Here is a 24,022-nt window from a genome sequence, read left to right on the forward strand (position 1 = left end):
CTTGGTGCTACCACTCTACCAGGACCAACACAGAGTACTCTTCCAAACCCCAAACACAGCTTTGAAGACTGGTCTGAATTCCTCTTCTATAGGTCTAGGAAAAGGATGGGGCACAATCAAAGTATTCTTTGTGTTGCCTACTGTATACAACTGTCTAATGTACCAGAGGTAAAGAACACACAGCTCAAAGCAGCCAATAACAAGGATCTCCATTTTGACAATCCAGTTTATTACAGTCAATGCAGAAAGTTGAACACTACTGTAGGAAACTGCACACACTGCAGTATTGTTCATGCCCCTGGCTGTAAGACTTATGGTGCTACTAAAAGCACCAGCTAGAAGAAACACACTTGCCAGGAGTAGGATTAGTTGGCCCTGGAAAGCACCAGTCTTCTCTCACACATATACTTCCTCTTCGGTAGCTCTAGTGGGACTAATTTCTCTTTTCTCCTTTTGGTTTTGTTGTTGCAGACAGAATACTGCAGAGTCACACCAACTCCTAGATTAAAACAACCAACTCCGCATTTAGCGACAACGATCTTACATATCTGGTATCACAACTTCATATACAGGGTCTATATGCTTCCAAGAAAAATCCTTCCCTCAGTATTTCAGGTGCCAATTCCCTACTGTAATTTGGTGTGTAAAGCAGAGGATATAAACACTCTTTCAGCATCCTTCAAGTACCTTAAAATAAGCTTCAACATACTACAGAGATTTGAGAGAAATTCTTAATTTTTAAAACTTCACCGTGGTCTAAGCAGAGATATGTGCTCAGCAGAATAGGCTGAAGTCCCAGTTTTACCATTCAGTTTAAGCAGTAACAAGAGGCTGCAAAGCCTGGCCTAAGCATTCAATCATGTTTAAACATCTTATTCTGAAATGCAGATTTGTCTCTAAGATACAGGGTTCTGTGCGCTATAAGTTTTGTCTTAAGCCTTAACATCTATGACGTTTCCAGGTTCTTTCAGGCATGTACAGCCCTTGGGGTAAAGGAAAGAAAGAGGCATAAACTTGTTAAGCTGCTCGGTTACTTCCAACTCACTGCAGAACCGTTCTAAGTGTGCAAGTTTTAAGCCTTTTTACAACTCTTCGCACAGGAACACAAAGCAACAGCCTGTCACAAACCATGAAAAAGGCAACACCAGAAATATTGAAAACAGCTACACCCAACAAGTCAGGAGATATCAGTAAAGTGAACTTTATTTTAAAGCTCATTAAAAAGCTTCACAATAACACTAACAGAATTAGCATTTCCTTCATTTTATGTACCCCACATGAAAAATGTATTGTTTAGCAAGAGATGAAACATAAGTGTTTCTGCATGCTACTAACACATTTCACCATCTTATTATCTGATAAGCACTTTGGACTGCAATAATCAAAAACCTTAGAAGGGTTTCTTCTGGAAAGTCCTTATGAATGGGACAGACACTGGCTTTTTATTGACATACCCAATTAGATGTCCAGACAAAAGAAAACTACCTTGGCATCTACAAATGCCTACGAAGGTTTTGATTACAATCTTTTGAAGGAGCAGTATATTTCAGATCAAAGCCTTCTTCTCATCTTTAGTGATGCAAAAGGTTAACATACTGCACAGAAGCTTAGTATGAACTCACAATTCCACAGGAATCTGAAAGTTACCAAGGCAATTTTCCTTTTAGGATAGTCAAGACCAACACTATTACTATTCTTCCTCCTGTAACACAACATATCCCAGACAAGTTTTAAGAAAAAAATATAAATAGCTTCCAAAACAATGCATTCCCACCCTCCGTCACATACGACACAAAAATATCTTCTGTCATGGGATGAAATAACTTGCTGCAAATGCAGTGGTTTAGTCCAAGTCCATGCTAATGGTGTTTTGATCACTTGGATGACACTCGCCATTTTGTTGAGGCATTTCAGAACTTTTGTCATCTTCTCCCATGTCTTCAGTTTTATAATCAGCCCTTTCATGTAGTGGGTTTTCCTCCTTAGGAGAGTCAACTTTTGGTTTTGGTTGTGTCACAACAGGCTCACAGACATTGATTAACTCCTAAAAGAAAGGGAAAAGATGTGGTCAGAATATATACATTACAGACCTATCAGCTTCATTAGTGTGAAGAGTCCCATGCCCAAAAGACAGTTTGAAACTTGCTTCTGTATTTGTTTCCCCAGTCCAGACTGACGAGTACTTACCGTACCCTGAAAGAGATTAACTGGTCTAGTTTCTGAAGTTCTGTGGCAAAGTTCTTCAACTCAATATTTTGGATCTCGCATAGGTGTTTTTCAAGACTATTCTGTGCCTACCAGTAACACTGAAAAACAACCCAAATTTTTAAGGTGACTGAAAGACAAAATGTCAATAAGCTCCACAGAATTACATATACTATCGTACAGCTCCTCTGCTTTCTACTGAATCTCCTTCTGTCCATGCTTCCTAACCACCCTTCAAGAACACTGAAGCAGCAAGATGAAACTGGAGGAGAGAGAAATGGACAGCTACCAGTCTAGCTTTAGCACCAGCCTCTAAAATTAGTTTATTATGGTGCTTACCTGTAGCTTTGCCTTAATTTCACTTGAATGCACAGCTGGATCTTGATCTAAGCTCTTCTTAGCCTGTGCACTCACAGCATTATTCATCCACTCTACCACTTCACCAACACACTTCTCTACTTTCATCATTTCCATTTCATCGATGTGGATGTATTTCTCATCCTGTCCAAATACAAACATTTTCTATTAGTTAATTATGTAAAGTTTACTGTCAAGTTATGTCAACAAGAGTATCCTGATTATTTACAGCTTACAATCTTTACTGACTTTCAAAATAAACAGAAGTTGGCAACAAGCCAGATCTGTTATAGCAAGAGACAAGAAACATGTCAAACTAAAGCTTCCTTTGCCCAATAATCAAACAAGAAACTTAGTTCACAGAGGAAACAGAGGCTTCACAAACAGGTCATGCAATATAATATAACATTATTAACACGGTTGATTAAAAACCCATCCCCTTCTTTCTGGAGGGTCTTACATGGGCCCAAAGTAGTTTAGACAGTGCCACGCCACATACACAGAAATGGGAAGGATCAGTTGTTAAACTATAGGAGCATCCCCTATAGTGCCGCAGTTACGCAATTAACTGATATCAGGAGAAGGATCTACCCAGCAACACAACCTATGATTTTAGTTAAGAATTCTAAATATGGATTCACATCTCAGATGTACTATTTTCAATTATGCTAGTTATTCCAAGACTCTCTAATAATACTGAAGGACAATGATAAATTTATAATCTATAGCTGTGAGGACATACTTGTTTTTGATGCAAGTTTCAATCTCAAACTGAACTAGCTTTAGTGTTGTGAGCTGATCTATGAAAACTCATTAAGTTGAAACCCAAGGATTAAATTTGCAGAAGGCAGAGATGCATATCAAAGTAATCTTCAAATATCAATGGCAAAAAACCCCACAAACAACAAAAACCAAAACAAAAACCACAATCAAGCAACAACCCCCCCCAACCAAAAAAGAAAAACACCACAAACACTGATACAGAATAAAAAAAACCTAGACGTTTATCCTGAGTAGCTTTTACACTAATGCTTCTCACCATGGCACACCTCCCGTTCCCAAAGAACTGGAAGAGCAGCACACTTAAGAAATGTCAGATTACTGTTTAAAAGACAACAGTCTAACCATCCTTCTTTATTAGAATGTACTTTTTGGCCTGAAAACCCCTAGAAGTATCAAGTATCAGAAGATATAACACACTAGGCAATACTGAGCACTGGGAAACATTTGTGGTGTTAAATTTGTGACCTATATAACATGCAGCTCATCTGAAAGTGAATTTGAGGCCTCTGACAGCCGGTGAGCCTCAGTGAAACACTATGTGGTAAAGGAAAGGAAAGGTACTTTGAGGCCACTTACTTTATTCCTGAATTCCCCAGCTATTGTACCATAATACTGGAGCCTGTGTCCCAGTTCTTCTAACAGCTTTGGTCGTTCTTCTGCTTCTTGATAGCGCATTTGAATTGGAGTACCTAGTTTCTAGAAAAAGCAATTCCTATGTGTTATGTGATTCATTAACATGGTTTTGTGTTATTTGGAAATTTTGAAATTTGAGCATACTAACAAACCTACCTTTAAATCCTCCAATTTGTCTACATACACTTGCTTAGCTTCATCCTCACCCTCTTCATACAGCCAGCCTTCTGTCTCTGTCAGGAGCGCAGAGAATCCTTGCAGATCCTATGTATAGGTATAATTCAACATGTCAAACATCAAAATATGCACCAATTGACTGTGTTTGTCTTGCAGTAACAGGACATTGCTAAATACCATTAATTCTTACCTTCCTAAATAAAAATTACATATTACATAGCTTTTGCCTAATCAAGTCAATAAAACCACACCAGCTTCTGAACCTGGAAACACACACATCTACAACATCACCCCTTATAGTCTTTTGTTGTTGAATAGGCTAATGCCTGGGGTGCAGCAACACAGCTTCTCCTATTTACCAACTCTATTTGAAATAAAAACTTTACTCCATTTACCAAAAAAATTATTTTCAGGGATACAAACTATTTGCTAAGCCTGAACCTAACTCTAGATCAGTCCAAGCCATCATTCAAATAAGTTACAATTCTCAGCTATTTCCAGGATGGCTGCAAGAAAACTTGACAAAGGAATACAGAATATTTGATATCAGTATTTTCAGAGAAGTTCCAGAAACCATTACCTACCTTTTCACAAACAAACTTTTCATATGGTCCTGATAACTTGTCTCTGAACTCATACACATATTCCTCCACTGCATTCTTTGCATCATTTCTTTCTTTCTCCAGTTTGTCCTGCATAATCATCTTTCCCTGCATAACCACAGAAAATATTTTAATTAAAAAATACTTATGTTCAAACACATTCTTCAAAGCACAGCTCCTGTAAAACACAGTCCACATTCCAGAGTTACAGTCAAAGATCAGAAAATGCCTTTAAAACCAAACAAATGGTTAATAACTGCAATTAAGAAAGTAGCCTAAACCACACTCTAACTTACCTCTGTTTCAATATACATATTGAGGAGATCTCTTCCTAACTGCCAAACCAAGTTAGCTTCAATAGGGAGTTCCACATTCTTCACTTTTATCTTGGGTTTTTTAGCTTCTGGGGGCTGATCGCTTTTCTTCTCATTTGTCTAAGTTGGAGAGAAGAAAAATAAGATTATTTTCCTGACCTCCTTCTGATGAAGTAGAACTACAATGAAAGAAACTTCCACAGGAGGAACAAGCAAAGATTTTCTGTGTCTTTTTCAGATTCTTCAAAATACACTTGTGAGGCACTTTCCCTTCAGGGATTCCACTTCCTATCCTAGTGTGCTTACAGTCTATTTCATGGACAACAATTACTGAGCTACAGGAAGGACTTTTCTCAGATATATGGTGTATTTGCAGGTTTTCCAGAAGTGCCCATCTGTAGCTTAGCACTTCACTGATGATGCTGACAATGTCAAGATCTTAACCCAAAACATTTTTCACCTTATACAGATGAAAGACTAAACTACTAGCAGTATCATGCAGGCATATATCTATCTGAAAAACATATTTTTCCTCTTAGGTTTATGAATTCCTGATCCCAGCTTCTCTCAGCAGGCCTAATAATCTTGGCCTCTAACAGCTCTTGAACAAAAGAAAATGTTTGCAACACAAGCAAATTAGCTGTACAATACAGCATAAAGACAGGGAAGCGGTAGAGAGAGACTTCTTGCAGAAATTCTGTTGCAGACTCTTTACAGAAATCATCATGAGATATACATGTTATTTTTCACAATAGAAAAGGTATCAAAGTGAAAAAGGTTCCGAGCACCAAGTTCCTTACTTTTTCCTGGAATATGTTACCATTTTAAATGTCACTATTATAGAGCATAACATTTTCAACAGAGTTAAAGGGTCACTCACTTTCTTGACATCTGGGATTTTGTTTTCTTCAGAGGGAGGTTCTGATGAAGGGGGAGACTGTGACGTTTGCTGACCATCAGTTTGTACCTGGGACTGTGTTCCAGCCTCACTGTTCTCTTGCTGGATATTTTTCTGAAATGAAAGCCCAGGCACAAAGGATGTAGAAGGCATGTGCACTTGTATTTAATAAAAGTTATAGGGCACTTCACTTCTGACGCACGTACTGTACAAAGTGCCCTACAAGGCATTCTGTGCACACGCAGAAACACACATGCTTTAACTAATGGAGATACACGCTAGGTGCAAGTTCAAAAGGATTTAGTAAAAATGCTACCAGTGCCAGGCTTGCAGCATAATACTCGTGTGTGTGCGCACTACCACTTTCTCTTACAAAAAGTGGCTCTTAATCTGAGTCATAGCTTTTAAGCTTTTTCCCCCCCCTCAGAAAACTATGAAAACATCAAGTCCACCATAACAATGCTGCACTATTTCCCAGTGATCTGCTCCCGTTCAATGATAGGGACTCCCCTTCCAGCTTTCCATTCCACAAAAAGTTTATAAATTTTACTAATGCAACAGACTACACACAAATCCTTTTCACAAAGAGCACAGATGACTAATAATCCAAACCAAGTTTTCCTATTTGGACCACTCGGATAACAATGGCAGCTGCACACAACCCCACCCTCACACAACCCACCTGCTGCCATTTGGAATTTTTCCCAACAATTGATTTTGAAGTCCACACACTTCCACAATAGTACTAATTTTCTCCTGTTCTTATAAAGACATTTCCTGACAGCTACACACATCTTGAAATTAACCTAATTTTGCTTCCTTAGAAGCAGCTATTTTTCTTCCAGAATATGTAACAGCAGAACACACTTTCATCAGTAAGGACATCCACACACAAGAAAAGTCAACTTACATCACTTGAGTTTTCAATAGGCCTCTGGTCCTGAGATTCCACTTCAGTCTCAACACTGACATCTTCACTCTCGTCACTTTTAACTGGTTCTACCATGGACGCAGTGGACACACTGAAAATGCCATGAGTATTGACACGGACTTTCACTTTGACTTTAGACTTCTCTCCATCTTTCTGGGCTGCCACATTCTGGATAACATACCTACCTAAACACAAAAGAATCAATATTCACACAGTGGAATTAAATAGATAATATTTCAGAACCAGGAAAACACCTCCCTCTTTCATAGGGGATACATTTTTTAAATATATGATGAAGCTTCCATGCTAATCTCATGGTGCCCAAAGTGAATGCTACAAAAAACGAAGAGCATGCTGCTTTTCAGCCAACTTTCCCTTACAAAAGGGGAGAACACTTATTCTCATCATCTTGGGTAGGTTCACCTGCCACTAGTAATATACAGCAAATGCAAGAAGTTCACTCCCCCTTACTTGTGCTGCTATTAGTGAGGTGAAAGAAAACCACACAAATATTTGTACTAATGCCAATGTTAGGTGGTATATCTTAATACAAGTTATTGCCCAACACAAAGTGTTTCTTGAAGTGTTCTTTTCAGCTTCTAATATCTATGTAAGTCTGCCACTGCCTTTTACTCTAGGGCAGAACATAATTGTTTTGTATTAATAAGTCCTATAACACTCGAAACAAGCTTTGTGAAACTGAGAAACAGAAGGACAACTAGTTAATATTATATGAAGAATCAGATCTCCTTGACAGTAAGAGCAGACATATTTTTCCTGCCTACTACATGGTTATATGTATATCACCAAAACAATGACGTATATCACCAAAACAATGACCTAGAGATTACTATGCTCATATAGCTACAAAGTACAAGTGCACTGATTTCATCACAGGCTGGATGTACACCTGCTCACACACACCATTCCCTCCTCAGTAGATCTAAACCACAGGCTTTTACCTGCTTACTTTACATGCTACAGAATGCAATCCCCCTCGCTTCTAAATCCACTAATACTGGAGTTGGGACCTATCCTTCCTTTTTCTAGTCTTACCAGAACCATTGCCTCACCTATTAGGACTTTTAACAATTCTGTCCTGAGCAAAGAGTTAATTGGTGAGCTGATAACAGTGTCATTTTCAGTTCAATTCTTACCAGTTTGCAGAACAGCATTTAAACACCTTCTTGTTTGCTAACACCATATAAATTGAACAGTCACAGATTGCACTATCAGTCTTTATGGTAAGAGTTAACCTGAAAGGCAGTTTACTCTTTCTGTATCTACAAAATATTGCACTGGTTTCTAAGACACATAGTATTTAAACTTTGTGACTCTATGTAAGAACCACAATTTGCTTTGAAGTAGAGAAAATAACCGATGTTTTCATTTAGAATAATAGGTTTTGGTAATTTTGTAGTGCATTAGGTACTAGCTGAAATACTGGTAAATCAGCAGAGGTGATTTTGCCCCATATATTCTCCCACTCATTTTAAGAATATTTATAAAGCTCATCTTTAACACTACAGTTCTGGTGATAGTGTATTTTAAGTGCATTGTTAACCAACAGGAGAGGTGTGTGGTCTAGTACTTAAACAAGATTTGTAATTTCTTTACCACTCTGAGAAAAAAAAAAAGAAAGTTGAGCTTTCTAACAAAACCAAACAATTACTTCACAACTAATAGCTTTGCGTGTAATATTAAGATAAACATACACCAGCTAATTATATGCTCAGAACTAAGAACAATTATTTAATTGGCCCATCTTTACCATCACAATCTTCTTCTAACTAACCACACTGTAAGCTCTTTTCAAGTGTCAACACTGTCAGTGTTGTAACTTGTCGAAGAGTTGCTTTTAAGTGTTACCTAGCAAATTTAAATCAATAGCGTAGTCCTGTAGCTGCCACTATTTCAGGTTGCCTTGATTGAAACTTATCCAGCACCATGTCAAATCCAGAAAGTACAGGAAAAAACAGCTAGTCACTCAAGGTGTGTTTCTATGCAGGAGATGTTTTTCAAGTATTACTAGCTTGCTTTAGTGATAAGCAGAAAAAATATTTTAAAAGCTAAATAGTGATCTTTTGCAGTGATAGCCCTTATTCTAGTCCTGGGTATTCAGCTATAGTTTCCCCTTATTTCTTCTTCATCGGACAGAAGCAACTTTAGAAGCTAGAAAAAGAAAATATCCAAATTCAGTCACCTATGTAACGGGAGAATTCAAAACCCAGCCCTCCAGACACAAAACACTAAATATGCGATATAACCATACCGTAACACAGTTACAGAACTGATTTAAGACCAAACAATGTGAGACAACACCATTTCTAGGACTACTACTTACCAATTTTTGACTCAGGATATGGGACTCCATTTGGATCAGAATAAAAAGCTTCTAACTCAAATGGACCTTTCCTATAGAATGTAAGAACCTTGGAGAAAGGTGCTGGGTGATTTCTACTGAACACCTCATGAACCCTATAATTAAGAGAAAAAAATACCACTTTTAGTAGAGTATTTGAGCTGAAAAACTTTGATCGAAGATCAGAACTCTTCCAAGAAACATAATGTTTTGACACCTTTACCCTTCTGAGCAATTCCAAGAAGGATACTTCACTACTGTACTGTATGGAAAAAAATGTTACTGTTGTGTACTGGGAAATTGTCCTATTCCACAAACAAATAAGTTTAGATGTAGGTGGCAATTCAGTGACAGACTATAAGCAGACCTCCAAAATTTGTTTCCTGCAAAGACATCACTCTGAGTTTAGAATAGCATAATTTAAATCATAATTTGCACCCTTCATCCATTAGTCTCAAAAGGCTAATTATAGCCATCAACTCCTTCCTCATTTACTTTCTGTGGCTTAGTTGAAAACCCTGACACCAAATTATTATTCATTTTTTGATATGACAGAAAGACAACCAGCTTTATTTTGTGTTCTTCCTCTAGGGTCTGTCTGCTATTATGCCAGCCTGACTCTAATTTCCAAGTGAGTTCTGCCTCCTAATAACTGAAGGATCTCATCTGAAAATCTAAATGGGAGAAAATAAGAATGCCACCCACCCAGAATGTGAACCAATAGGTTTCTCTCAGAAGGGTTTGACAGAACAATTAGGTTCTGCATCTCCACAGAACACAGTCAAAAAAGACAAGGCTGAATTACAAAGAATGAGAAAGGTATGAACAGGTCCATGAACTCCAAACTTCCCAAAAAGTTAACTCAGACCTCTCTACATCCTGGACAGCAACTGCACTTCCCACAGGCATAGCAACATCTAATAGCCAGAGGTCCAAATCTTAAGACACTGTAACTGCAATAAATTTTTCTTGAAAATTTTAAGTTAAATCCTTGTTTCTGTTTTCAGACAAATATCATCCATGCAAGCTAACAATATTTACATAGTGCATAATGCTCCTACAAGAATCCAGAGAGGTGTTAGGAACATCTTGAGTAAAAAGAATCCAGCAAGGAAAGTGGGATTAGGATCCAGTAGCTGTTCTAGTTCATTTTGTATCCCAAAACCTGACAACCAGGCAAAGACAATGCAAGGCAAGATATTGGTTGGTAGCTCATTCAGTCACTTTTTTAAAATCTTTTTTTAACATATGAGGAGTCATGGTTAAAATTTCAACGTGTGCCTCTACACAATCTCCACTGTCAACTCTCTCTGGTACATGGCCTATGGGTTTTCTGCACCAGAATGTCAACTCCCTAACTTAAATGGAACAAAGAACATCATCCTTGAATTATGAAGGCAAATATAGTTTCATTGAACTGTAGTGAGATACCTACCCTTCAGTGTCCTCTGCTTCTGTGTTCCACAGCAGAGATATTGCAAAAGGTGTAGCATCTGTCACAGAGAACTCTCTCACTTTAAAAGCCGGAGAAAGAATTGCACACTAAACAAAACCAGACACACAAAGTTGGTTAACTGCTCCACTCTACCCACACAGAACAGCTAAACATCTTCAAACAAGAAAAAGAACTGTGTTTGCTTTGGTAAATTGCTTGATTTCAGTGGAATATGATATGAACAAAGAAATCTCATGCAGAAGTGTTTATACCCTTCGGGTTAGCAGGACTTTTGGCCTTTTTCTTACCATAGCTTATAAAAAAGGGTAACAGTCTAAATGAATACCAGGACTGTAAATAATTGGAGTTCTGTGTTACTTGGTCATAAAAGAAGTGGTGTTTATCTCACAGATCCTGCTTCTTTCCCTGGAGACAACTGATTGCTAATGATAGAAAGCAATTAGTGAGATGAGGTCAACAAGCAAGCCAAAGAAGAGGGGGTGAAATAAGACAATAAGGAGAAAAGAAAGAAGGCAGTGGTTTACTTGTAAAATATAGCTCACTAGTTGGAAACTGTAAAAATGGGGGAAGATGCTAAAGAACTATGTTTCACACTGATGGAAAGTTGGATATCAGAAAACGCAAACCTGCAGTGTTTCGGGCTTTTCACAGGCAGCTTCTCATACACTTGGTTGACTAAAAATCTCTCTTCCCTCAGCTTCACAGGAACTTACATTTTTCTCATAAAAGATACCTAGATCTTGTTCTTCAGAAGATAAGAGTGGACTGCTTACATAATACACACAGCATAAGTACTTTTGAGTAAAGTACTGCACTGCAGAGGAGCACTCTGGACTTTTTAAACAGTGTAAGTCCATAAAAAGACCCAGTAAACACATGTTCCCTTATGTGCTTTAAAATTCACCACTTCTGCCATTTCTCATAACTGCTTGGCTAATTCTTCAAAAAAGTGCTCTCAAGGAACATTTTAAATTTAACAAGTGTTGCCAGTACCATACCTGCAGAGCACAGCCTCTAGCTATGGCTTCATCCGCATTCAGTGTTGTACTGACATCTTTGCCAAAGAATTTAGCAATCCTCTCTTTAACAGCAGGAATGCGGGTTGCTCCTCCTACAATCTCTACAGCAGTGACATCTTCCACTTTCAGTTGTGTCTGTTCCATTAATGAAAGCAGAGGCACTTCTATCCTTTGTAGCAAGTCAGCACACAGTTCTTCAAATTGTGACCTAAGGAAATAAATAAATTAACCAATGAAGGCCTGTCCCACCCCTAAGATTTCTTGGTATTCTTGTTTCCAAACTGATGCTTGACCAGGTCTGTTAACTACATTGCAAAGACACTTAAAGCTAAACCCGTGTGAACAGGCTGAAGTGACAACCATACACAAGGCAGAAGATGAACAGCTGCTTACAGATTTTCCTACACTGCTATCAATGTAGTTTTGTAAGATAAAGGTGGTGTTTGAGCAAGTGCTACATATGTGCCTCTCAGCAGAGGTTACACATACGAATTTAGAAAACACTGATACTTCCTTTACAATGAAATACTCTTACCTAAATACTGGAGGAAAGAAAAAAATAACCAAATACATACCACTCTCTTGGCAGTAGTTACAGGACTAACAGTGACTACAAATTAAGTTTGTGGTTGTGCATGTGTGCGAGAAACACACACACAGAACTTCATTTACACTCATGGCATAATCAAGTCATCCCATAAGCACCATTTCTGTCCTCTTATTTCTCTGCCAACATCCACAGTTACAATAAGAACAGAAAAAAGGAACGAAGCTTCAATTGTTGCTATCTTGAGAGCAGTATGAGATTTAGGTTACCTAAAACATGCAGGAGGCCTAAATATGCAGCCAACCGCCCTGGGTCTGGTTTGTACACATCAACCCATGGTTTTAAGAATGTGTCATTCTCCAGGAAGAATCCAAGCTTCTTATGCATGATTATTACACTGAAACATTGCTCAGTTAGCTGAATATTACATTTCACAGCCTTAGTTATTCTAGCATTATAAAAATGTCATAGCTACTCAGCACTTGTGCTTAATTTTAGCACAGAAAGTTTCTTTCAAACATGGAAAGAAATACTTGTTTTAAGAAATACGACCACCAGAGCAACTGCCTGTCTTGCATAGAACTCACCTGTTCATTTTTCCAGATACATCAGTATCATTCATGAAACACTCAATATTTAGGGGAATGTCTGTGCTATTTGAACTCATTAGTTTCTTCAGTTTCTCACATTCCTGATACAGACGAAGAAGAGCTCGAACTTTCGTTTTTGGATCCAGTTTGTACTTTGCTTTTATTTCTGCACAAAAGTAATCTACTAGCTTTCCATCAAAGTTTCTTCCACCTAGGAAAGGGTCAAATGCTGTGCCAAGTACCTGGTTTGAAAGAACACAATTAGTCTTACCCTCAGTAAAAATCAAATGGAATAGCAGTCTTCCCATATCAGCAAGCCTTTGCTTCAAAAAGCCTGGGGACAACTTGGCCTATCTTAATGCACAGGTTTAAGTACTTTAATTAACCATATCAGCCAAGAATTGCTCTTCATTTTTAACAGTGGAAGCAAGACTAAATAACTAGGTGACAATCCTAAACATTCAAAATTTTAATACACACACATTTAGATACAATATTTTAAATTATAGCAGTTGTATATCTTACATCGGTGGACTGCAAGGAATTTACACAACCTCTATTTGAAACCATCCTAATGAAATGAAGGACACTGAAAAAAATCTTCACCTTTGACTTGTTGCCTCTTCCCATGCATTGAATAATTTCAGAATTTTCAAAACAAGGAAAGCTTACAGGCTATTTCACCATAATGTCTCAGAAGCCTTTTCACTTAATCTTACTACCTTAAGTTTACTCTTGTTGAATGCACAGGCTGATACTTGAAATGCAGAATGTCCCATATCAACAAACACAACTATCCGTGGCTTCTCTTCAGGAGCTGGAAGGTCTTGTTTATAAATTCCATAATTCAGAGCCACTGTAAAAAAAGTATCAGATATTATCAATGCAGTCTCTAGGAAGTCTCCAACTGCATGCCATCACATCCCTGTGAATATTAAGCTACAGGATCAAGAGCAGCAAAACAAATCCAGACATATACCTATCACAGAATCAACTGGGTTGGAAAAGACCTCAGAGATCATCAAGTCCAACTTCAGTCTTACCTACATGGTCCAACTTCAGTCTTACCTACATGGAATATATGTTGCAGGATTTGAAGGGCAAATCATCCGTCCTTAGTCACGTATATGCTCTTTAAGTGTGCAAGCACGCAAAACTAAGAAGCAACAACCCTGTTTGGGGTTTCCTACTTTGTTCTGTTTATTAACAACTCTTTTTTTCTTTGCATAGTAATCAATAACACAGAGCACCTTTACAACAAAACCTAAATGTAGTTTCATATTTTCAAGGGTAACTCCAAGACACAAAGGCTGTGTCCGATAATTGTATAAATGGTCTGCAGAGGTTGCAAAAGGGAATAATCCCAGTCTATAGAGAGTATCAGGAGGGGACAGTTTATGAAGTGCATCAAAAGTGTAAAACAGAAGCCAGTGTGGCACGTAAACACAGGATAATGAAGTCAAAGTACAGAACACGGTTTTGCAGCAGCAGCCGTTCTGGATGGATAGCAGTGTCAAAGGTAGCAGGAGGCTGATGCAGTAATTGAAGATAAATAAAACCCTAGAGATTCCTGGCTACATGGTTGTGTAGGGAAGGCTGAAATTTTGGCACAAGATAGAATGTGCAAGAACGCACATTTGCATATGATTAAAAAACCCAAAATGAAGATAACAGCCAGGCTACTAGACAGATTGTCAGGAAAGAGCACTAGAGAAGATGGTAAGGAAGGCTGGGAATACATGCTCTGAAGAGAAATGTTTTACAGTCACACCGACATTGTCTCACTTGAGGAGCAAGGGACATCAGCTCCCTCTCTCACATCAAAAGCAGTAGCTCCAGACCATCTGGAACAAGGACAGTCAAGTTTCCCACTGATCAGAGAGTTGAGATTTATGGATTCCGGTGTCTAATAAAGTTCACCTGCAGCTGGTGCACTCATTCTCATCTGCATGGATTCTTTGGGGTCTATAAAAACCCAATACCAACACTCAATCCCTCCCACAAGCAGTCATTGAGAGGTGGTAGTTTAAAATAGAAAATCTGTTTCACAAAACGTATGTTATATCCTCAAGATCTAGATTTTATTTAAATTGTGTATTAGAGTGTTCTTTCACATAACATTTGTATTTTTGAGCAGACTGAATACGCTGCCCTTGTTTCCAAGCTAAAAATAAATTTATGAATAAATCTTGATAAATTGCAGCAGAATTTGCCTCTCGTTAAAAAAATAAAACTATTTTTCTTTTCTGCTCCACTGTATCTCAGGACCCCTTCCTAAAGATATAAAAGTTTCTTACGTTGAAAATATTAGAAAAACTTGGATACTACCCATTCACCTTGCAAGGTAATGAAAAGAAAACTTGAAACACTGTGCGCTACACAGTAATGAAAGGCTACTGGTGCTGCTAAGGGGATGAAAGAGCTTTCTGCTTTTCTGAGGACTGTTCATTTCAATGGCAAAGCTTCTAAAGATCCTTGCTAAAAAGTCCTGAAAAGCTCTCAGGGCTGTTGCATGGTCAAAGACTGGGCTGATGTGTTCTGCCAAATAAACCAAAAGGAAGTGACAATGCTTTTAGTTGCCTTATATCACATCACCCCACCATGAGAGGTCATCTCTGAATTGTCCTAAAGTTAACTCTTCCCTACTTATGTAACTAATGTGGGCAGTGGGAGCAGAAAAGTAACTGTCCTCTGGTACAGATCTCTACTTCCAGCTTCCTATGCCTTCCCCTAGGAAACCAACACTAGTTATTATGCTACTTAAAACCATAAAACAAAGGTTCTATCAGCAAATGAAACAGAAAAATGGAGGAAGACAGGGTAAGAATGCTTGTTTCAAGAAAGACCAGATAAATTCTTGGTTCTGTTGATGTGTTTTTAGAGTTCTGAACAGATTAGCAAACAGGATTGCCTTTTTTGTGTCTGTATTTCAAAACTACAATTATACTGACAAAAGCCTTGGAAATCAATAAGTGTTGACACTTAATCAAAGACCTTCATTTAAGAGCGCCTGAAGCCCACAACTATGCATCATAAGGTTTCTTCCTTATGGAAAAACTTTACTTCCTCTGGACAGTAAACTAAATGAGCAAGTAGTCCAGGCATATGTGGCAACTCCTAAGTACTCAGGTAGATAACTATCACCAAAGCTTCATCTCGTCTACCCTTTCACACAAAAGACGTTAAAATGAAAGACTGTAAATCAAGAGAAGAGCAACAAGTTTTCAGATGTTGAAGTCTCATGTCTGATTTTTCAAGTCAGCCCTGTTTCTTAGAGTAACTAAATGCACTATCACGCCTTTCATTTGCAGAAACTGCTATTTTACCCCACTTACCTGCTGTCATGTCATTCATTAACCTAAGACAATTTAATCCAACAATCTGAGCTGCATCCAGAACAGACCTCCTTTCAGCATCTGTGAAAAAAGATGGAACCTGAAGAAAACAGGCAAGAATTGGAAGTTATTTTCAGAAAATGTGACATCACGCTGTTTATTTGAAAGCATTCATTTTAAAATTACATCTATTTCTCCTCTTTGAGGAATACACTTGCTCACCACAAGTCTTTTAATATGCAGCTACTGTACTGAATACGGACTTCATATATTCTACTGAATCAAGCTGAGATGGAATTAAATGCGCAGCTAGTTTACATGAGGACACCCTAGAAACAAGTGAGATTATTTGTATACAAATGCTAGCAATATTAATTACTAGTGCAAAATACAAAACTGGGTATTACAGAGACAGACATGGAATAACCTTTAGTCAGAACTTGTGGATGTATTCCTGTCCAAGAAAGTAAACGGGGGGAAAAGTAACATAATATTACAGGTGTGAGAGATATAAAGAAATAAGCGATAATAAATAAAGAGAATGTTTTGGCCAAAATTACTTTTGGCAAGAAGTGGTAAGAGATTCTGAAGGAATATTTTGTTGAAAATTTGCTACAGATCTCTAGCACTGGTGTTAGACGATGACCTCTGACCCTCAGGGACAAAACCTATACCATTAGAAGACACTAACTTTCCAGGTATCAACTGAAGAACAAACTTTAATAATAACAGAACTAAATTTTCCTAGATGCAACATGAGACAGAATTGTTCCAAGAGTCATTGAGAACACAGAGGGAGACATTATTTTATACTCAGGCTTTGCAATGGAATGACTGTCCTTCATCTGAGGTCATTTTCTGTGCAGTCACAAGTTGGAAAAAAAAATTAACCAAGAGGATGAACATAAGAAACAAAGATTTTCAGCTGCCAGAGGGCAAACTTTGATAAACAAAGGTGTCTTTAATGATTAATTACTGTGCTTAGTCATAGAAACAAGCCGCAGCAGAAGGGTACATTCCTGGATCCCAGAAATACTCTGGGTCTGAAAGTTCAGATATCACCAAGAAAACAAGTTCATAAAGTGGGTCAGGGTCTGGAATACGGAAGCAGCCCTGGGATTTCTTTAAGTCAAAAGCTCTAAAGCTAGTTAAGATTAATCCCTTTACAAGCGCTTTTGCCATGTTCTTTTTCACTCTACATGAATAGAAACAAAATGCCCTCAATAACTGAAGTTAAAAGACATCATGTTCCTGTGCACTACAATTACTTACAGAAATAACACAGTCTGTTACTGGCTTTTTCAGGTTACTTTCTGCAGTCTCCTTTAATTTAGTCAATAACATTGCTGAAATCTGTTCCACACTGAAGATATGCTCCTCATCCATGTACATGACCTGGATAGAAGAAACAGGTAGAATAATTCCATTCTTTCAAATGGAGGAAAAATTACTTCAAATGTTTTCTGATACACTGCTAACTAATACTCTGTCAATCATGACATGCTTAATTATTTCATTATGGTATTTCACTTTACAATTTAATTTCCCAGTTGAGGGCCTACAGAAGGAATAATTCCATTTTCACAGCCTTAAAACATAAAGAACCATATGAACACTATAGAGGAAGGAAATGGCTAGAAAGTGATTTAAAAAGTGACACAAGTCTAAAATGTGACTAAAGCTAGACATGCTCACACAGCATTATGGAAAAAAAAAAAGAAAAAAACACCCATAAATTTCCCAACTGCTGCCAATTGCAAAGAAGTCCAGAATGACTTGCAGACTATTTGCTGACATTTTTATGCTTCTGCTCAAATACATGAAGACTCTCTGAAAGGAAGAACTGTGCAATAACTGTTCACCTATGCACATAAAACAACTGCAAAGTTAAGATGAAGCTCAGCAAACAGTTTATTTGTTGCTCCCCTACCAAGAAATGTTACTTACTGAATCAATTCTCAAAACTTTTAAGCAACAGTTAAATAGGGAAAAAATACTAATTTGCTCTCCAAACTGTCTGAGAACAAAGAAGAAATACCAAGTAGCACTGTTCTCCAAATACTAGACTTTCTCATATAGTAAAAGACCCCGCAAAAGAAAACTTTAATTTCTGTCTGAATTTATCCATTAACCTCATAAGTCACAAACAGCATAAGAAAATGCATCCCCTCTTTTGTAAAGCTTGACTACTTTTCCAGACAGAATTCTTTCTAGTGTACTATCTCTTCTGTAACCTATTCATTACCTAGGCCTGATCTATACTGAAGTTTTGAGGCATTAGTTCAAGGTTCAAGAGAACAAACTAAACCAAGCTAGAGTCTTCATTAGTGAAGCAGCACAATCTTTTATGCCAGCAAGGCTTCATTATCAGTATTTTCATATACTGCTGCAAATGAATACAATGTTATTAACTGCAGCTATTCTATGAAAAGCTGACATTGTATCAGAAAATTCCTTGATATGTAAGGAAGAGTCAGCCTGCAATGTGGCTCAAAATAAGTTTGTACGTCTGTAGCAAGTAACGGATAAACACATCATTCATTTATAGCAATTATTCTAAAGAAGAGTTGCTACTACTTTATAAGGAATTTGTAATCACATAATTAGACTGCTGCAATGCATTCCACACGAGTGACAGAAAGGTTAATGCTTTGAAGGAAAACCATATGACCTCATAATTATCTTAGCAGCTTTTCTGCAGCAATGTTTGAGCTGGATGTGCAATTTGCCAACAGGGAAGCTCACATTTCAGCAATTACTCACAAATGAACCTTAATTTGATAGTTAACATCTACTATTTAAAGATGAAGCTGTGTATTCATAGAAGGGCTCTTATTTAACAGAAAAGTTAATGGAAACCTTTAAAATAATCAAATGAAACCCATATTTTCATGATGAGGTGCTGAAATGTAAACTTTCAAATTTAGCTATGAAGCCCTAAAAGAAACACTGCAAATTTACCTTTACTCCAACTCCACCGTTCTTCATAGGAACCAAATCATAGCTCAACCTTTCTTTTTCCTTCTGAACAAAAGGATCATTAAATGCACGGCCATGGAATCTCTTGAAGTTAGATACCGTGTTGTGGGCATGAGTAATTTGCTGTAAAGAAATACAGGATAATTAGAAATCCACTCTTAATCAACCTGCAATGTTCAGTGCTGCTCTGTATGCCCCCAAGCATCAGTCAAGTTCTAAAACAACTCCTCACTCCTCACATCTGTTTCTGTAACACCTTTGTATTACCTTGTTACTGCAGAAGACTGTATGAGTCAGAGACACAGATATTTACAGACCACTATATATTAAGCATTATAAGGATTATACAAGTATCTCTAAAGCCTTGAAGCAAACAGGTGAGTAATAACAGGATCTGTAGGGCCTACTACTATACACACCTAATTTAGGCAGAAGTCAAACAATAAAAGACAGGAGCCAGCTTCACAAGTAGCTGCAATGCTTGCGAACTGGCACTTCAATCCCAGCCAGCTCACCTCCAGCTGTTCACTTCAAACCCCATTACATTACCTGCAAACAACTGGTTTTGCAGTTATTAAGTTTCAAGCTGACAAGTCTCCCCATACATTTCAAGACCCAGCATTTTTTTTCCCCAAACTACTTTTAAACGATGTAATTTCCCTGTTCATGCTTACCTAGCAGCCACTCAAACTCTGGCACTAGATCAAAGAAGGGTACAGTCCATAGACAACAGCAGGAAACATGAGGCTCTTTTTTTGCTAACAATGTCAGCCTAAAGTACACGCTAAACTACAGTGCAAGCTCCCCACAGAACCAACTGACCTAGAGAAAGCATTTTTTTATAAGAAATCCAATGCAGAATGAAAATTATACAACTAGACTGGCCTAGAAGAGATACTGAAAGCATCTTGAAGTAGAATTAATCCTATTCTCTTGGAGAGAAACCATAGAAGTGTTTTGTTCTCTCCAGAACAGATTTAAACAGGCACCAACAGATTGCATAATATAATAACTCAGATGACAAGCATACTGAGGAAGATTTCTAGCATTCACTACCCTCAACGGAAAGCACCAGTTTCTCATTGCATGCAAAATTTTCCATAATGGAACTGAAGAATGTGAGCTACATCTTATCTCAGAAAACTATGCAACTATGACAGTTCTCCAACAGAAAAGATCCCTGACAAAGCAGCAGGCTATACCCATACTATTAAGCAGTAACTTTCAGAAAGCTGTGTGCATGGAGAGAAAGATGTCACACCCAAGTTCCCTACTAGCAATCATCCTTGGTTTATTCTAATTGCCAAACAGCGCTCAGTATGAGTTAGTTCAGGTCAAAAATCATGCCAGGAACAATTCCAGTACTTTAATGCAATAGAGTATTTAGGTTCCTGTGTCCAGCTTCAGAGTATTTGAAGGCTACGTAATTCACAGCTCTAATGTAGAACAACATAGAAGCAAAAATTATTACCATACAGTGGGCAGAGAAGGACACTCTGATAGCTTTTACAGCCTAATTTAGAATTAACCTAAGAGCCTTTCCTAAGAAAACAATCTTAAGATATTTTTAGAGTAATTGTATGCCATTAGGCCTGTAGCATGTTTTAATATCTTCCTGCTTAGTCACAATCAAGAAAGCTGAAATTTATGGTCTGTTAATTAACATACTGCTCTCATCTCCAATGCTGTAAGACCTACCTAAAGGAAACAAATTCTCTGTAAATCTGCTCCAACAGCAGCTCCTCAAGTGTTAAAGAGATGAGCTCTCTCACACACACAATCACATTGTTGAAGTTACTATAGGATGATTTGGGAGGAGGAAGAGGGGTTTGTTTGTTTTTAAAATAATAAACTTATTCAAATGAAAGTTCTACTCCTTGATTTAAGCAGCTACCACACCCTAGGACACTGAAAAATATAACTCTAGTTGTCCATGTCAAGAAATTGCTTCATTTACAAAAGCAACATGATTCACATCTCAGGTGGTCAGCCAAACTGGACCACTGGCAGCAAGCAATACTGAAACACATTTGAGAGTACACAGGATTCAGGTCACTTGCTGTTTGCAGTATCAATGCATTTCTGCACACTGATGAATCACACTACTTTCCAACTTGCAATAATGGAAGCAGTCAAATAAACAAAAGCAACACTGAAACCAAACATAAGAAAAAACCCACAAAAATACATATTTACTTAATCACTCCGCCTGTATCTGTATCCACCTTAATCACTTAACCTGTATCTGAAAGCATGTATGTGCTTATGAACATGTAATCTAACATATTTTCTCGGCTGTCCAAAATTAAGAGCTATGACAGTGGCATAAAAGTCTCCTTTAGTGCTCTCTCCATGGAAACCCTTTGCAGCCCTTTTACTACATGGAGGCCCCATGCCCAGTCTCCTCTGGCAGCAGTTATATAACAAGCCACAATACATTACCATACCTGAGGATTTATTTAACTGTTACATCTAGTTATTCTAAGATTTGTCAGAATTAAGCTCTCCTTTTAAATTGAAAAATACTACTTTAAGGAAGAAAACATCCTATCTTTCAGAGCACCTCTATTAAAAAACCCCAACAAACTAAGAACTTACACCTTCAAAAACACAGGCATACAACTTTTCAGTGAAACCAAAGGTACTGAGCTACCTAAATAGCTTTAAAAATTTGAGCCAATACTCTCCCTTTGCACCTCATTTTAAGAAACTACACACAGCATTTAAAATGCTTTCCTTCAAGTGTAAGGAAAATCCTACATACAAGCACTATGAAGAAAATCCCCCGATGACCTTAACTTGTCAGAAAAGGAACATGTTCAACTGGAAAACATTAACATTAATGAAAGAGAGCAGTAGCATTCTAACAAAACCACAACATACTGCATTTCTCTGAAGGAAGCATAGCAGAATAGTGCAGCATTTCTAAAATAAAAGGTGTAACACGGAAAATTAAGTTTTTTGGATTTAACTATAGCTATTTTCACACTCACTGGTATCTGAGCAGTTTGCACTGGCCAATTCACAAATGCCAGGAAACGACCTACCTGGTTTTTAGCCGAGACACCAATAGCTCTGTTTTTTGACCCGAACGAAACCACCGATCTGAAAGAACAACAGACTAATTAACTCAGTGCTACAAAGAACCGTGACTGAGGACTGTCACAGATACATTTTCTGCAACTGCGAGTAAAACACCAAAGGCTTTCTGTTGAAGTGCCGTTCTTCCAACTCGCTGTAAAACATTACAATAAGACTCTTACCCATTTTAACGTTTTGGCTCGAATCCAGAACTTTTCACAATGGTTCATCCAAACAGTTAAACACGATGATCACAATTAAGATCTCACATCCAGACTACATCCTACCCGTCCGTGTTCGGCTGCTCGTAACTTTACAACGAACTCCTGCTTTGAGCCCAAGGCTTTCTGTATCTGACTACAGACTACTGCTCCGGGGCAGTTCTAAGAGCCCACCCGAGCACAAAGGCGCGGAGGGGTGTCCCATTTAAGCCAGGCTGCCCCGTCGGGGATTCACCAGGCAGCCGCCGGCCTTCCCAGCCAGACGCGCAGCCGAGAAACTCCTACCGCTGGCCGGCCACACGTGCAGGTCGGTGCCGCCGGACACGCTCCGGCCCCGGCTCGGGGGATCCACAGAGCGGAGCGCCAACCGGCGCAGCCTCTCCGCCGCCAAGCGTCTGACCGAGCCCGCCCCACAGCCTCTCGGGGGCCCGTCAGAAGGCGGCGAGTGCCGGGGACCGCGCAGCCGACACCCCCTTCACCCACCCGCTTCCAGCGCCTTCCAGCCCGGACCCTCCGCCGGCCGTTAACCAGGACCCGTCGCACCCCCCACACTCCTCACTCACGGCGTGCACCGGTCGCTGAACTCGTTTGCGACGGTCTCGATGCCGCCGGCCCGCGCCACGGCGATGTAGCAGCTCTGGAAGCCCAAGTCAAAGCCCACCACGGCCATGGCCCCACCGCCTGGGGGAGACCCCTACCCTGCCCCGGCTCGCTCCCGGCGCTACGGCCACCGACCCCGGTGCTGCGCGCGGCGGCCCCGTACGCAGGCGGGAGGGAGGAGAGAAAAGCCGGCGCCGCCGCTTTAAATATGACAATGAGACGAAGTTTCCAGAAACTGCGGCAACCACTCACCGGCTCCACGTGCGGCTTCCGCTTCCGCCTTCGGCGGCGTTCTCGAACAATTCCTGCCAATCAGCGGCGCCGAGGCCCGGTGACGTAAGCCGTTCTCATGGCGACCAGGGACGCCGCCGCCTCCGCCAAGGGAAGAGGCGGGGGCGGGATGCGCCGGCCGGTGTCAGAGCCGGCGGGGCAGGGGCGGGGCCGCACGGGGAAGGTGGCGGGGGCGGGAAGCTCGCGTAGGGGGTGTCTCGCGCTCGCTTGCTTGTGGCGGTTAAACGTCTTCTCGGTGCGGCGGGGAGCGAGTTCTGGCGCTGCTTCCTCCGCACGTCCCCCTGCTCCCGTCGCCTTCCTTTCCCGGCTCTTTCGCTCGCAGCCTACCCTGTTCTTCTCCGTTTGTCGCTGCTGCGGTGGCCATAGGGCTTTCTCTCCGCCGGAGAGCGGAGGCTGTGCGGATCGCTCTGCTGTTGCTCTCTGACGAGACGGGGGCTGGGGAGGTGACTGAGTGCCGGAGCGCTGCTGAAGCGCTACAAATGGCGGTACGCGCCTGTGGCGGCTGTTGTGCTGGCAGCGGGACCAAGCCAGCCTGAGGCTGGCTAGGGGTGGCGGGGGAAGGGCTCCAGGCGTGGAGGCCGGGGCTCTAGCTCTGCTCTGCAGCTTGTGTTTTGTTGAACCTACATATGTGAGAAAATGGA

The 24,022-nt window shown here is 39.6% G+C and overlaps 1 protein-coding gene across 2 annotated transcripts; it reads right to left on the minus strand.

Annotated features, from left to right (window-relative positions):
* Nucleotides 1-1,185: 1,185 nt before the first annotated feature.
* HSPH1 (heat shock protein family H (Hsp110) member 1) lies at nucleotides 1,186-23,311 on the minus strand. 2 transcript variants are annotated; one of them, XM_065830024.2, is made up of 18 exons: nucleotides 23,054-23,310; nucleotides 22,236-22,293; nucleotides 19,171-19,311; nucleotides 17,482-17,604; nucleotides 16,210-16,309; nucleotides 13,597-13,730; nucleotides 12,872-13,116; nucleotides 11,717-11,945; nucleotides 10,698-10,804; nucleotides 9,245-9,378; nucleotides 6,880-7,085; nucleotides 5,952-6,083; nucleotides 5,054-5,191; nucleotides 4,740-4,865; nucleotides 4,135-4,242; nucleotides 3,922-4,041; nucleotides 2,545-2,706; nucleotides 1,186-2,044 (listed from the first exon to the last, which is right to left on the minus strand). In XM_065830024.2, the coding sequence occupies exons 1-18, from the start codon at nucleotides 23,158-23,160 to the stop codon at nucleotides 1,844-1,846; spliced, it is 2,571 nt and encodes an 856-aa protein (XP_065686096.2). In that variant the 5' UTR covers nucleotides 23,161-23,310; the 3' UTR covers nucleotides 1,186-1,843. The 2 variants fall into 2 exon arrangements, with proteins under 2 accessions (XP_065686096.2, XP_071660761.1); XM_071804660.1 differs by lacking the exon at nucleotides 5,952-6,083 and having other exon boundaries at nucleotides 23,054-23,311.
* Between the last annotated feature and the right edge of the window lie 711 nt (nucleotides 23,312-24,022).

Source organism: Patagioenas fasciata, chromosome 1, assembly GCF_037038585.1.
Source record: "Patagioenas fasciata isolate bPatFas1 chromosome 1, bPatFas1.hap1, whole genome shotgun sequence".
In the NCBI taxonomy this organism is placed as follows: domain Eukaryota; kingdom Metazoa; phylum Chordata; class Aves; order Columbiformes; family Columbidae; genus Patagioenas; species Patagioenas fasciata.

Bases quoted from the DNA above. Each gene is read 5' to 3' on its own strand.
- HSPH1 (XM_065830024.2), bottom strand. From the start codon at position 23,160: ATGGCCGTGGTGGGCTTTGACTTGGGCTTCCAGAGCTGCTACATCGCC. The intron at 19,312-22,235 runs GTAGGTCGTTTC...ATTTCTTTACAG, and splicing joins GTGTCTCGGCTAAAAACCAG to CAAATTACTCATGCCCACAA. The intron at 10,805-11,716 runs GTATGGTACTGG...GGTTTTGTTTAG, and splicing joins CTAGAGGCTGTGCTCTGCAG to TGTGCAATTCTTTCTCCGGC.